This window comes from Lygodium microphyllum, chromosome 15 (assembly GCF_053477565.2).
Source record: "Lygodium microphyllum isolate KBCC chromosome 15, Lygodium_microphyllum_v1.1.10, whole genome shotgun sequence".
In the NCBI taxonomy this organism is placed as follows: domain Eukaryota; kingdom Viridiplantae; phylum Streptophyta; class Polypodiopsida; order Schizaeales; family Lygodiaceae; genus Lygodium; species Lygodium microphyllum.
In genome coordinates this window covers 65,502,570-65,518,943 of record NC_141149.1, presented here as the reverse complement: position 1 = coordinate 65,518,943, position 16,374 = coordinate 65,502,570, and the positions used below count along the sequence as shown (strand labels likewise).

The 16,374-nt window shown below is 41.5% G+C and overlaps 1 protein-coding gene across 2 annotated transcripts in view; it reads left to right on the top strand.

Annotated features, from left to right (window-relative positions):
• The window catches only part of LOC148024620 (uncharacterized), a 164,352-nt gene that overhangs the window by 76,770 nt on the left and 71,208 nt on the right, over positions 1 to 16,374 (top strand). For both annotated transcript variants that reach the window (XM_087694248.1, XM_087694247.1), the window contains exons 3-5: positions 5,306 to 6,028; positions 6,109 to 6,196; positions 8,189 to 8,251. In XM_087694248.1, the coding sequence (XP_087550374.1) occupies positions 5,306 to 6,028; positions 6,109 to 6,196; positions 8,189 to 8,251 (874 nt within the window). The remainder of the gene's footprint in view (positions 1 to 5,305; positions 6,029 to 6,108; positions 6,197 to 8,188; positions 8,252 to 16,374) is intronic.

Here is a 16,374-nt window from a genome sequence, read left to right as displayed (position 1 = left end):
CTCCTCCTGATGCTGCAAAACAACAAAACGCAGGTATGGAAGGCTGCGTTTCAGCCTGGACAGCACCGCCAAGGGCTGGAAAGGAGGGAAGAAAGGCTGCACTTGATGGTGTCCTCCTCTGCAATGGAAGCTCTCCTCTGTGCTCTCAGTTAGGCGATGATACCATGTGAGAGTGCACAACGGAAGAAGAAACACGAACACAGAGGGAGAGAGAGAGAGACAGCAGAAAATGAAGGAAGAAAATTTGCACTGACTGAAATGAATGCTGAATATACTGAAATGGACTGATCAATCCCTGCACACAGCCTGAAGCGTCAGTGAGGGCACCAAATCAAGCTGATGATGATGGCAGCACCAAAGACGGAGAAAGATGACGGAGTCGGAGTGTGCACCTACCAAAGAAGGAGGGAAGATGATAATACAACTGACTGCCAAGTGGGAAATGGCTGAAAATAGCCAAAAAACCCAAAAACTGGCCGACCTGAAATTTGAGGCCATAAATATGTCTGACCAGCATTTAATGCTGGTAAAAATGCCAGGAATGCTTAGAAAAATCCCGGAAAGGGTGGACAATGTCCGGCAAGTGAGGCAGGCTGAAGAATGCAAAAACTGCCCCGGGAAATGCGCATAAAATCCCGACTGGAGGAGAAAATGCACTGAAATGCAATAAACAGAGTGCTCTAAAATGAGCTACCTCCTCCGCCAAAACAAGTGATAGACAAGTCAGAGCTCCTAAAGTCCTCGTGTGACTCAGACTGAGGCTCACAAGCAGGAGATGACAAGGCATGACAAACATGATTGCTAACAATTTCAGCGTATCCTTCATCTTCTACAACTTGTAAGTATTGTGTTTTGCTCCCTCTACTGCTTTTCTCCCCCTTCTAGTGTCTACTTCGACATTTGCACATGAAAATAGTTGGAAACCTACATTGCACAATGTGAGCACACCTAAACTGACTGAAAAAAGAAATGGGTGCTCTAGAAAGAGCTACCTTCTCCTTCAAAACACATGACAGACTGAATGTTAGAGCTCCTAATGTCCATGTCTGACTCAAACTGAGGCTCACAGATAGGAGATGATAGTGCATGACTAACATGACTACTAACACCCTCTCTCAGATCCTTGATGTGGTTGATGGCCGAAGAAGATGCGAATCCGAGGGTGGCAAGAAGAGTGCCAATGCCGATGAAGTCCCACGGTGTAGACTGTTGATGAAGAAGATCCTCATGGTTCTAGGAAACCCTCTTTGAAACATTAGAGGCTAGGGAATCTATAGCCATATCACTGATATTGAAACCAGCCTTCCTTTCGTGGATGGGTGGTTTTCCTTGATTACAACTTAGTTACAACAACAACATGGCTCTAGGAAACCCTCTCTAAAACATCAAGGGCTAGGGAATCTACAGCTGCATCACTAATATTGAAACTAGCCTTCCTTCTGTGGATGAGTGGTAATTCCCTGATTACAACTTAGTTACATTAACATTTATTACAAAACTGAGAAATGCAAATTAACTCACAATCTTGGACAATGGACACCCTATTGGCCCCAAAATTGACGCCTTTCGGTATTTCTTTAACTTAATTGAAGAAGTTGGTATACAATGGGATTTTCCCAATCCCTTTTGGTATTCCAACTTCCTTTGTTGTCCAAAATGACTAGCAAGTCTTCAATCTAATTTGCCCCTTGATGTGGGCAGTCAATTGGCCTTCATCTGCTTTGATAGAGATAGAAAATGCCTCAAATTCATTGATTTGCTAGTCCCTCCACTTGAATTTGATTGAAAACAGTTTCAGTCTTGTTGAATCCAAGTCTTGGAGCTTTCAATTTTTGTCATGATTCTTGAGGTTGCTACTAAACCCTAATTTCTGCTGTATAGATTAGGGTTTACAATAGAGAAATCTGAAATTTCTCAATTTGTGGTGATCTCAATTCTGTAATCTTTGAAGCAAGGCTGTATAAAGGCTTGGAGATGAGAGAGAATGTTGAGGAGAGAGAAAATTCAGACTTTCTTTGCGAAGGACTGAAGAAAATCAGTCATTTACTACTGCTGCTCTGTCTCAACAGCTTGTAGATATTGTCGCTTGCTGTTGGGAATCCTCTCCTTGTTGACACTTACAATAAGTGCTGCCACTAGCAGCCCGGATGCTGTTGCTTGTAGTTTGGGGGTCCCCAGGAGTTGTCATCTGTTTATTGCTGGAAAATGGAGGAAAAGTACCCAATCAGCTCCAACGACTCCCCATGATTCATCACAACAGAACGATCACGCTTTTCCTCTTCTTTAGCCTCCCACCAGCCTTCATGGATAAGTTTGCCAAATGGTAGTCTTTCCAAATAGTTTTTTCAGCATTATTCACAATTAAATATGAATTTTCAGTCTTTAAATACTGAAAATCAATCTAACAATTATTTTGGTGTCCAAAATAATAATTTGACAGGCCAATAATTAAATTGGCTAGGCAACTTTCTTTCCCGAGTGTCTTTGCTCCATCTTTGACCATTAGATTGGTGTTAGGTACCTTTAAATGCCATTTTTCTAGTGTCACCAATTGACACTTATGGCCAAATAAATGACCTAGGCCAACAACTTGCACCAGATACCACCAAGTACTTGTGCAGCATAACTTATAGCAACTTTTGCTTTTGACATCCTATGATTTCCTTGAGTCCTGTGCTCGTAAATTTACTCTAACCCTAGTCACACCTCTCATGTGCAACATTTACTTATCCATGTGATTAAAAATTAATCCAAATGTTAAGTGAGGTTTCAAAAATGCATGTCCTCATGACAAATGTTGTCCTCTTTTGAAAAGAGAGGTACAAGGGAACCACTAGTGGAGATGGTGGGGGATGGTATGAAACCCATGGAATAGATGGTGGACCACTGGGAATTGGTGCAACAATAGACAACCGCCACGGAGGACTCTGTATAAGAGAAGGGGAATGGAGCCTATATAGCCCGCTCTCCTGCCAACTTGTCTCGCTAAAAGAGCTCTTGAAGAAGAATCTTCCATAAGGATGGTTTGCTTGGTGAAGACAATTTGGATATCAAGTCTAGTAAGGCCATAAATTGAGAAGAATGGAAAGTTCGAGTGTGGAACATGTAGGACTTCTAAAACGGAGCTTGATGAATGGGTTGGCAATAACGGCAAAGTCCCAACACCATTAATAGGCACCGACAAGATGTCACCAATAGTGAGAAGACCCTTAGATGGACCAAGATCCTGTAGCAAATCTCCTTGTGGAGTCATATGTCTCCAAGTGCCGTTGTCAATAAAGCAAGGCCTCTTAGAGGATGAGGCATCCATTGAAGAAGGCTTCTCCAACATATGGTTATGAAGAAATAAACTCATGGGTGACAACTAGTGTAGAGATAGAGGAATGCTGAGATGATTTAGCTCCATCCTTTGCTCTCAGACGACTACATCTGCAAGAAAATAGTTGTAGATGTCTAGCCTTTGTCCAAAGCACTTGTAAAACGCATTGCTCTAGAAAGAGTTGCCTCCTTGGTCAAAACACAACAGACTGAATGTCAGAGCTCCTAATGTCCTGATTTGACTTAGATTGAGGCTCATAGGCAAGAGATGACAATGCATGACAAAGATGACTGCTAACAGCATCTTACTAGAGAGAGGGATTTTGGGAGCACTTTGTTGATTGGCCACAGCCCGTGTGGCTGTGCACATGCTTGGCTTTGGTATATGGATTCTATTTCCAAAGTTCATTATTACTAAGTTCATGTGATCTTGTTCTTTCATTCAGTTCTTTGTGTATACAACAGCTTCATTGCTTTGCTTTTGTTACTCCACATCTATGTGACAATGCACACATTTGCAAATGCTTGGACAAATTACTCAAAATTTTCAGGGCCTAAATATGGACATGCGAGACATACTTGTTGATAACTGAAATGGAAGTTTCTATTGCCGTTGCATTGCTAAAAGCCACTAAATATTTTTCTCTGTAACCATTAAATGGTGCTTACCAAATATAGGGCGAGGTATAGTTCAGCCCAATGCAGCCAAACATGCTTGAGGATGCATATGTGGTTACTTCAAGTATGTTAAAATATATGGTGGGTAGTAGCCCAAATTTAGGGTTATGTATGAGGTTTTAGCTCACGGCAGCCAAAGATACTTTCATACTAGTTTATGTATGTGTCACCTTTGTGGATGTGAGAAGCTATGATGGGGACTAGGCCAATTGCTCTTTTGCCTAGAAGATGCGGTTATCTGGCCCTGATGCTGCTCTTAGCTGCCATCTTCTCCTTGCTCTGTAAAGTATGATGTAGTGAACTTTGTATTCTACTTCTTTGTCAGCAGTACCATCTTTCTTTAACATTTTGAAGCCAAGGGCTTATTTAGAACTTACACAAAGTAAGCTTTTGTAGTAAGGTTGCTTGTGGCTTTTTTCTTCTTTCCCATTTATAGCACAGTCAAGGATGATTTCCACAATGTGATCTAAACTAGATCCAGAAACGTCTTATCTTTCTTGGCAAACAAAACATCGCATCAATCAAGACCAAGCCCAAGCTTGGTTCTAAGTTCATCTGACTTTCTATTGGAAACAATTTTAGTGCAGGTCATAGCTCTTTTGTCTGTTTTTATTCCCTGGACTCCAGATCATCTGTATACCCTACTTACTATGTTTCATGTTAATTCATGTCATTGGAAAGAGAGATTCGAGAACATAAAATTTTTAATGTGCTTTAATGGGGCCGATGGATGTCATATAGCACATGTTTGCCGAGAAATTTTGTAATGCTAGTTATACAGTCAATGCTTAGTATGTCAAGAATAGCAAGTAGATCGTGAACATAATGTCTGGTTACCGTGTTCATCTCCTGTCCAAGTAAGGCCTTCTATTTATTTACTTGTGGACCTGGCTTATAGTATGTAAGGCTTAGAAATTTTGTAATGCTAGTTATACTATATCAAGAATAGCAAGTAGATCATGAACATAATGTCTGGTTACTGTATTCACCTCCTGTGCAACTCGTGGACCTGGCTTATACTTATCTAAGGCTTAGCTATCAGGTGGTCTCTGTTTGTTGTCCCACATTGTCTGGACTTTTATTTCACAATCTGAGACAATTGATCTGGTGATTTTCTTCTTTATGTGGTTGGGTAGTTGTCCAGATCATGCAAGCTGCTTCTCATTTCTTATTGTTCAAAAAATGTGAAAGCTTTTGGTAGATATCACCTTTGTCAAGAATTTTCCATTTCCTTTGATACCGAGTTATGCACAAGTCTGGTCTTTGTTAGGGCTGAAAATGTACTCAATTATTGCTTGTTCTGCCACAGAGATGCTGCAGGAGATGACTCAGGCTGGTCTTGGAGCCCGCTTCCGGCCCCTCCTTTACAAAAGGTCCCTAGAAAATCTAGAAAAAAGGAAGGGAATAGAGATTTACATGGTTGCATAAATGACAAGACCAATGTTTCCAGTAGTGCAGTGGCTAGTCCACTACCAAGTCCTCGTGCCAGAGGTGCTGGAGAGTCTATTTCGAAAAGCCCTGACCATGACTCGGCAAGAGCTACTCCATCTCAAAACTTATACAATTCAAGGGAAGCTGATTTGGCATGGGTACAGGACAGAAATAGTCAAGAAAGGTCTCCTCTTCACAGTCCAAACAGGAGCACTTACACCAGCCCCAGAAGAAGCCCTCTTTCAAGTCCTAAGCTGACGAGCAGAGTGGCCTCTCCACAACATCCTTTGGCAGTTGGACCAGGCCCTGAAGGTCCTACTGGAAGAAGCGAGGAATCACGCCATGCACACCCACTTCCATTGCCTCCGAAATCGTTGAAAACCCGATCATCTGCATCTGTCCCTGTTTCCCCTCGTCCAAGAAATTTGTCTGGAGCTACTTCCCCAAGAAAGGAAACAGGGATTCCCCAGTCATCATTAACTTCAGGGATTTGGCCAAGAAGTCCAGGCAGAGCTGAGCTTGTTCCACCTTCTGGAAAATGGATTAAAGGCAAACTGCTTGGAAGCGGATCATTTGGGAAAGTTTACAAAGGACATCACAGGTCCGAATATTGTCATCGAAAACTTGTTCTCTACATTCTTTTCCATGTTGATAAAATATTGATACTTTGTTGTTTTCCAGTGAAACTGGAATGATGTGTGCAATCAAAGAAGTTGAGATTGTACATGATGATCCAAGGTCAAAGGAATGTGCAAAGCAACTTGCACAGGTTAGTGCAAAACTGCGTATCACTTCTAAAGTCTTCAAGCATAGAATTCAGCATGTTGTTATTTGATGGTCTTTACATGTTCTAGTATTCTCATTGTGAAGCTTCCTGTTTGTAAAAGCCAGAGCTTAGAATGCTTTGTTTCCTTCTTGACATTCAAGGGGGATTTTCTGTGCAGTGAAAATTGCAATTTTAGTTGGTTGCTTGTCAGTTTTTTATGGATTTGTCTCAGTATACACATCAGGGGTAAGCAAACTTGGTCCCTGAATGTTGGTTTTTGAGGGCACATCTTGATAGTTAGTTTATTTCTTAGAGTCAATGTGTGCAAGGCAAATTAGCATGCCAGAGCAAGAGAGAAACAACTCTAAACACAACATTCGCTTTGATAAGATGCAATGGAGGCATGTTCCAATGGGCAAGGACAAGAGTCTAGAGCGAACACATGTGACCAGGAGCAACTGCCAATGCAATCAGATGAGGGGCTAAACGGAGGGGACTTAGCTAAAGAGCTAGACTCTCCAAAAAGGAAGGCACTTGTACCATCACAACCTAGCAAGGCTGTTCAGTAGGCCTCGCCTATGTCTCATGAGGACACACCAAAGAAAGAGAAGGCTGAGGCCCAACCAAGCACATCAATGGCTAACCTAGTTCAGGGTCTTGAGTTATTAAAGGATACACCTCGATTACCCATGAAAAAGAGGAGAAAACAACGAAAATAATGACAATTGCAATTGGATGTAGACGTAAAGAAGATTGAGACCAAGAGTGGTGAAGAGTTGAGGAATAAAGCATCAAGTCCAAGGGCAGTGAAACCTCAGACACACCTGTGTGTTCTGATAAATCAAAGCAACCATTACCATCAATAGTTGCTTGCAACGCTCAACCCACTGACAATAGAACTTACATTGACCAATCAAGAGTGGATACAACACTGTCACAACAGGTTGACGAAACTATACTAGCCACATCTAAGGAAAACCATGACATAATAACAACAAAGCCTCACAAGAAACATGAACACCCCAAGGACATACTACCTGCAGAGTGAGGATACTGTAATTTTATCAAAACACCCTGAATGCATCTATTCTGAAAAACAGAGTTGAGATTAAAAAGTTGAGAGTTGAAGAGGTAGGAGAAGCCTAAGTTACCAAGGCTATTGCAACTTGCCATATTTATTTCTAGTTGCTCCAAGTATTAACTCATGCAGGACAAAGCACACATTGCAAGAAGAGTGCACAATAATGGAAAAGAACTATATGCTACAGTCATTCTGGTTATGAAAAAACTGTATACCTGCAGAGTGAGGGATCCTGTAATTGTATCAAAGCACCTGGAATGCATCTCTTTCCAAACACAGATTTGTGATAAAAAAGTTGAGGGTTGTAGAGGTAGGATAAGCCTAGGTTACCAAGGCTGTTGCAACTTGCCTTACGTATTTCTAGATTCTCCCAGCAACAACTCGTGCAGGACAGAACACATATTGCAAGAAGATGCACAATAATGAAAAAAACTGCATGCCATAGTCATTCTGTTTATGGAGCTAATGCAAGCGAAGGTGCTAAGAGAATTACATTCACCAGTGAGGAAGAGGAAATTGCTATACTATGACCATGATTGGATTGAACTTATTACTGCTAATTACTCGTCCTTTAGACTTTAAACTTTTATAAAACTTAGTTAAGAAGAGAACCATGAAATGTATGTAGGAGTTAAGAAGAGAACCATGAAATGTATGTAGGAGTTTGTAACATCAGGCAATATTTTGTTTGTTTTTGATTTCATTCTGCTTTAATTTCTATTTCAATCAAAACTTAGATGTTTCAGTGAGAAGGTTCTACTTAAATCTTTCTTAAAAGCCATTTACTAGGTAGTCAGAATTAGTCATAAGAATGTGGAGGGGGCAATCTTGGGCTCTGAGTTAACACTTTGTGGAAATGGCATTCTCAGAAAGTTTTTCTAATGTAGACTTTTTACTATTCTCTTTTTACTCAGGAGATTGCCTTGTTGAGCATTCTACGTCATCCCAATATTTTACATTACAAAGGCAGTGAGATGGTATGTAATTATTGAGTTTGCACTTCATTCTATCATAAAAGTTACCAGTTTGTGTGGTGGTTGTAGACGTGTTGACGTTTTGTATAGCTACATTTGATGATAGTTAATATTTTGAGGATAGAATAATTCTTGCAGTCTTGTTACACAGTGAAGCACACGGCCAATGTGCATAGAGACCTAATACATGCATGCACACATAAAACTAGAGATTGTGCATGAGAAATGGAATGGAATCTACTAATTTGCAACCAAAGTGACTGTAAGAGCAATCACCATAGTTAGGAGGAAGCAAGAACGTAGCGACCTGTTTTTATGTACAAGAGGAGAATCTCAGGGTCAAGGGTAGTGTGCCAATGGTTCCTTCATTTAAAGCATGCATAGAAGCTAAATCACAAGCATTCATGAACTTGAAGACAACACATTACTCAAAATTTCAGCAATGAGCCCTGTTGCAGTAGATGCAAGCAGGAAGTGAGCAAACTGTATATTAAAGTCTACATGACTATTGGCGATAAACTTGGCCGAAGATTTGTTGAGCTGGGATATTGAGCAAAGTCGATTGTTATTTTGTTGCAAGTCCTTGTAACATAGCAGGAGATGGACTTGATGAGGCAAACTTACATTGTATTCTTATTTGAGTCCATTTTGTGATCTTAAAAACAATTTAGGCACACTTATGAAACTTTGAAGTTGTCATAGGGACACTTATGAAACTTCTATAAGCTGGCATCTTAGTTGAGGTTGGTCCCCTTAGGTGTCTAGATGATTTAGCAGTTTGATAATTTAGTCACACAATTTGTGGTTGGGGCTTGTGATTTTAGTTCAAGTCTGATATTTGTGTTACCAACAATTGTGAATTGCCTTTGTGAAACTAAAACAATGGGACCTTTGTAATATTGTGCAAACATTGAAGGTCCCCCTGGGAATTTAATATACATACAAATATATCCTCATCAGTGTCTTCACCAACAATATTTTTGTTAGTAGAGATATAGTATGTGCTAAACATACTGGTCAGCCCTTCATGGACTGCAAAAATCAGCCCAATGTGGGGCCTATGGACATGTTTGACAGTTTGTTGCCATTATTTCAGCAAAGTGCACTTGATTTTGGTCAATTTTTGCAACCTATTGAGGGTTTATAGTAGCAAAATCAGCATCAAATACATGCTGAACGGCAGCCTGATTTTCAGCCCATTGATCAAGGCATTGTTGATTATAAAGTGGCGGATGAGAGGGTTGCTATTTGGTCCCTAGATGGCTGTTAGATACATTACGGAACAGCAAACAGTCCATTCCACTTCCCTGTAGAACTAGAGCAGCCACTTGCCATGCACAGGGTAACTTAGTTGTGTAGGCACTTGTAGCTATTGCATGCAATGACGAACCTGCTTTTTAACATGATGCTTTACAAAATGAACATTGGATGGCAGCTTTGCAATAAAAAATAAAGTCTATTTATCCAAATGGCAAATGTGACTTGCCTATTGGCAAGTGTGCTATAGGTACAAAGTGGGTTTGCAAATTAAAACATAGATTTGATGGTAGCATTGACCGCTACAAGGCACATCGTGTTGCCAAAGGGTATGCCCAATAGCATGGGGTTGACTATGATGAGATGTTTGCATCCACTTCACATATGACCACCATGTGTCATTGCTTTGGCTGCTCATTATGATTGACATGTGTATCAGTTGGTGAAACCAGTCTATCTTCTTGGAAAGGGTGGTAATTCTTTGATTAAGCAATTAATTACACCAATTAGCAAATGAACATAACTTGAAATACACAAATTACCTTAATAATCTCAGACATTGGATACCTGCTCACCCCAAAAATTGGCGTCCCTTTTGGTGCTAATGGAATGAGTACAAGTTGAGATTTACAATCTCCTTTGTTGTTCCAAAAAGCTTGTTTGTTGTAGTAACAATCAGCCATCAATTCGGGGCAATTGCTCCTTGATTTTTTACCTAGGACTTGCATAAATGGAACCATCAATTGGTTAAATATTGCCCAAGTTACAATGAATGGGTTGGTATCTGAATTCTCTGACAATTACATAAATTTCAAGTGCTGAATTGAGTGTACAATGCCTTTACCAATTGGCATGGGTCTATCAAACCCTAATTTCTATAGAAGTTTAGGGTTTACAGTAGAGATCTCTTTGCTGTCCACCAGATTTGATTGAAATTTGATCCAAAAGGTTGAGAAATGCTGAGATTGATTGAGTACAAGTTAGAGAAGGTGAGAGAATGCTAGAAAAGAGAGAAAATCAAGAATTCTTTGTGAGAAAGGTCTTTAGATTGGTTGTAGTCTGTCAATTACTGCCAAAGTTATCGCCTATTGCTAGGAATGCCATAATCCGCTGTCTCCAACCATCAGTTGCTGTCGCCAGCTCCAAGAAGCCTCAAAATTGCTGTCACGTGTTATTGATTGGTCTTCTCTTGCCCTTGGCTGCCTCAAAAGTTTCTCCAATGGCTGTAGATCAGACCAGCAGCATCTCCTCCCTCTCTTTTGCAAGTTGAATTCATTGAATGCCTCTCTCCAGTCTTCAAAGACGTTTTTCAATCTTGCATGGAGATTTTTGCCAAGCGGCAGCCTTCTAAATCCAATTTTCAGCATTATCTAGCTTATTAAATTAATTTTTAAAATACTAATTCAGAAAATTAATTTAATGGTTATTCTAGTGCTCATAAAATTGATTTCACAAACCAACAATTAAATTGGATCGGCCAAATTGTCTTCCAAGTATCCTTGAGCAGTTATTGATGCTTGGACTAGCATTAATTAATTAATTAATACATAGTCTCTAATGTCACCATTGATATTAGTGGCCAATATATTTGTCTAGGCCCAAATCTGACATCGGTACCACCTAGTACATGTTAAACATAACTTATTACAACTTTTGCATTTGATACTCACTGCATCCTCGAGGTTCTTGGCGTGTTACCATGAAGTAACTACCATGTGTATCACATGTGCTTAAACAACCTTGCACATTTGATTAATAGCTTAATCAAATGTTATCGGTAAGATTAAAGCATCTCAAAATTTCAAGTCTTCGTGATAGATCTCCCCCTTGAAATCCCTGCAATCGTCCTCTATTGCACTGCATTGTGCCAAAGGTAAAGCATACTATACTAGAATTTCCATAAGACATCACAGTCACAACATTCTGCAGTGTTGTCCAACCATGCTACATGCCCCAAACTTGTAGAAAATCTCTAGCCAGCATATACATAACATAAAACTGAAAATCAGTCCTGAACTGTTGCTAGAAACTCATTGAATGTATCCATAACTCATGTTTCTCAACTGTTCTGACTATCAACCATAGAAAAGCATATTCTTAGCATAAACCATTGCTGAAACTATCAATGGCATTTGCTAACATGCTATTGTCTATGGAACTAGTTGTAAAGCATTGAAAATTGAGCATAATCTAATCATAAACCGATCACTTGTTATTGATTTGAAAACTAATGATTAAAATTTTTGTTTGGAAATTGAGGCAAAAGCTCATGCCAAACTGATCATTAATTGATGTAAAAGTATAGTTTCAGTGCGCGTGTGAAACTCATACTCATCTCCATACATCTCGGCAATGACTAATACACTGAGTAGTGACCCCATGGCGGACATATTGTCATCATAGTACCTTGGATACATACTGAATACATTCGAGATCCAGTTCATATGAGAGTTGCCTACAACTAGAGGAGTGGAAGTGCTACCTCCCCCTTGAGCATCAGGCAATGTTTTGGACCCTTGCCCTGCTTAACCTGATTGAGTTCAGCTCTAACTGAAAGGCATCTAGGTAAAGTTGCAACAACTAAGGATAGTTTGCTAAGTCATCCTCTTCCATCCACTTCATATCTATTGGTGAAACAATGCTAAAGCTTTACCAAGAAGCATATGGAAACTTTACCTCTAACTTTACTTGCCTCGAAATCTCCACTAGGTTGTAGGCCTTTCTTCCCCTTAAGCATTGCGATGCTTTATACTTTCATATTGCTACAATTCCAACTTAACTAATATGCAACATTACATCGAGTTGACTGGTTCCAAATTTGATATTAGCTGCTGGCCTCTTGAATCTTCGTGAAATTCCTCAATCTCAGCAAGCAAGATTAAAGCATCTCAAAATTTCACGTCCTCGTGATAGTTGGATGTAATGATTGCTTTTTCGAATGGTGATCTTCATGAGAAGGTTTATGCCACTCAACCTCTTGGCTTTGTTCAAAACGGGTAAAAAAACAAAGTGTGCCATTTGCATAAGGCCCTCTATGGTTTAAAGTAAGCACCTAGGGCGTGGTATGAAAAGATACATGCATACTTAATTGCTCTTGGGTTCAATAGTTCACACACTGAAAGCACATTTATGTTTGCAAAGATAAGGATAGCCTCTTGATTCTCATTCTTTATGTGGATGACACGTTGTTGACTGGACCTCACGAGACACATATTTCAGCCTTAAAAGCTGAATTGCAGCATGTGTTTGATGTGATAGATCTTAGCCATTTGCACTACTATCTTAGCTTTTGTTGAGGGGGGCATTAATTTGCAATAGTCTAAGCACATTGGGTTGCTTCTTGAGCGTTTTAGATGTAAGACTGCAAGCCTATCTCTATTCTCGTTGAGACACGCCACAGGTTTATAGTTGAGGATACGTGAGAAACAATTGATGCTTCTTTTTATTTGTAGGCTGTTGGCTGTTTATTGTATTTGTGTAATAGATGATAGATATTAAATTTGGGGTCTCTCAGTTTGGCACACTTTATGCACAACACTGGCACTACACATTGGCAAGCTGTTAAATGTGTCTTTCGTTATCTTAAAGGCACTCAGACGTTGGGTCTTTTTTATCCTAAAGGCACTACTCTTTGCTTGCATGCATTCACAGATAGTGATTGGTGTTTTGACATGAGGGTGTCCACTAGTGGCAATCGTTTAATGCTTGGCGATTCATGTACTTCTTGCTTGAGCAAGAAACAGTCTACGATGGCCATATCTAGTTGTGAAGTTGAATACAGGGTAGTATTTATAGCTACGTTGGAATGTGTATGGCTCAGATGCCTTTTGGTTAACCTTAGTGTGGAACAACAGTTACCACTCCTATCTATACTGATAGTCAGGGTGTGATGGTAGTTGCAAGGAATCTAGTTTTTCATGCTTGCACTAAGCACATTGGGGTGCATTATCATTATGTCAGAGAGAGGCTTCATGTAGGGAAGATTGACTTGGCTTATATCCCTACACAAGACAACTTGCTAGATGTGTTTACGAAAGTTTTCTCTAGAGAGAAGTTTGAAGCCTTTTGCAAGGCTCTAGGTTTGATACCATTTGGGGATTGCTCTGCCTATTCCCCATATATGTTCACATCATTCAATTGAGGGGGGTTTGTTACAGTTATTGTGTTCCTCTTAAGTTTTGGTATGAACGCTTCCTTATCCATAGGCACTTCATCGCAGTAGCAGTTGCATCATCTTTTGGGCAATCAGCTTTGCTAAGATTTGTATATGGTGGTAAAGGCACACCAAGAGACTTAGCATCAGCCATATTAAATCTGTCAAGTACTTTGCTGATGTACTTGTCTTGTGAGAGGAACAATAAGTGCTGTCCTCGATCTCTTTTACTGCGCATGCCCAAAATGTGTTCAATTGCTCCCAAATCTTTCATTGAGAAGGCTGAACTCAGCTGCCTTTTAAGAGTATGTAAAGTACTCTTATGCTTTCTTGCAATCAGCATGTCATCCACATATAAAACCAGCACAACAAGGCTTCCATCATCAGCCTTCTTAGTGTGTAAGTAGTGATTTGCGTTTGAATCCATGGCTGAGTATAAAAGGTATCAAATTTTTTATACCACTGTCTAGGAGCTTGTTTCAGCCCATTTAAGCTGCGTTTCAACTTACAAACTAAATGCTTTTGTCAGAGTGCAGCGGTGCGGAAGCGTAGGACTGAGAGAGAGAGAACGCAGAGAGAAAAGGGAGAGAAAGAGACAGTGTACAATGAAGATCTGCTGTATAAAGAATGCTGAATACAAAGATATACACGGGCGCAGTGCGCTGGACTGCGTGTCTCCACCTCGACGATGCGACCTGCTGTCCACCTCGAAGTCTGCTGCAGTTTGCACTGTCTGCTATCTGAAATCTGTGAACAGAGACAGAAATCTGCACGGCACCGGTCTGTAATCTGCGACAGAGAATAGTGGCCAGACTGCTGAAAACGTCAGCAATAAATAGGCGAAAAATCACCTAGAACGGGGCTCAAAAATGGGGCGCAGCCTGATAAAAATGGCTGCAGGCAGTCGGACTGCCACGTGGCAGTCCGACTGTGCAGCTGGTTCGACTGCTGGACCAGCTGTGCTGCTGCCTAAAAAACAGGCTATGAACTCTAACACCCCCTCTCAGAGCCTAGACAGGGCAGAAGCCTGAGGGATCTGGAATGTTGCCGAAGTAGAGCTTGAGGAAGCGCCTTCGTAAACAAATCCGCAAGATTATCCTCCGTCTTGCAATACTCCACAGTGATGGTCTCATCCAGAAGCTTTTCTCGAATGAAGTGGTACTGAATCTCAATGTGCTTCGTCCGGGCATGAAAAACAGGGTTCCTTGCCAAGGCAATGCAACTCTCATTGTCACATCGCAGCAATGTAGGACGAGTCTGGGGGCACCCAAGCTCCTCCAACAATCTCCGAAGCCACACTACCTCGCATGTGGTGGAAGATGCGGCCCGATACTCCGCCTCAGTAGACGAAAGGGCTACCGTGGGCTGCTTCTTGCTACTCCATGAAATAACACCGCCACCCAAAGTAAAGCAGTAACCTGTTGTAGACCGCCTGTGGTCCACGTCACCGGCCCAATTCGAGTCGCTCCAACCTGCAAGTACAAGATCTGACCCATCTGTCCCTGCGGGGTAATGAATCCCCAAATCAGACGTCCCCCTCAGATACCGAAGTATCCTCTGAGCAGCCTGCCAATGCACCGTCTTAGGTTCACTCATGAACCCTGCCAAGAGCCCAACAGCAAAACATAGATCAACACTCGTGTTGAGAAGCCAAATCAAAGACCCTATCAACTGTCGATAGCGGGAAGCATCCGCCAAAGGAGAAGCTGAGTGGGAAGTGGCCTTCCAGTTCGGATCCATAGGAGTAGAGAGGGCCCGACAATCTTCCATCTCAAAAGTCACCAAGAGCTCCTGTACATATCTCTGTTGGGAGAGAAAGATCCTCCTCTGAGACTGATAAATCTCATGGCCTAAAAAGAAATGGAGTAGCCCCAAATCCGTCATCTCGAACGTCCGATGTAAAGCTGACTTTGTCTCCTGGACCTGCTGTGCATCATCACCTATGACAATCAAATCATCAACATATAATACAAACAGCACACAACCATCCTCGGAAGTGTGAACATACAGTTGCGGATCGGCCTTGGACCGCCGATATCCCAACTGAGTCTGGAGGAACGAATCAATCTTCTCATTCCAAGCTCGCGGGGCCTGCTTGAGACCATACAGGGCCTTCTTCAACCTGTAGACTTTCCCATCTGAAGAACCAAAGCCAGGAGGTTGCTCAACGTAGATCTCCTCCTTCAAATCACCATTCAGGAAGGCCGACTTCACATCCAATTGATAAACAGGCCATCTCCTATGGCCAGCCAAAGCAAGAACAGCTCTAATGGTTGCCATACGAGCTGTAGGGGCAAAGGTGTCATGACAGTCAATCCCTGGGCGCTGGGCAAAACCCTTAGCAACAAGGCGAGCCTTGTGCTTATCCAAAGTACCATCAATGAGATATTTGGTCTTGAAGACCCACTTGACTCCAATCACCTTCTTCTTCGGGGGGCGTGGCACAAGTGACCAAGTGCCATTCCTCTCAATAGCCTCCAACTCAGCTTCCATAGCTTTCTTCCATGGGGCGGACTGTAAAGCCTCCTTCACGGAGGTGGGCTCTCGATCCTGCATAACTCGGGACATCAAACAATAATTGGAGCAAACAAGCTCCGAAGAATGCGCCTGGTGCCTCCGTGACCGCCGCGGACCATCCTGCGGTCCCCACTCCTCAGGAACCCCCTCGATCCCTGAATCACGGAGTGTGTCACGGGCCCAGCGAGGAGGAGGCCGA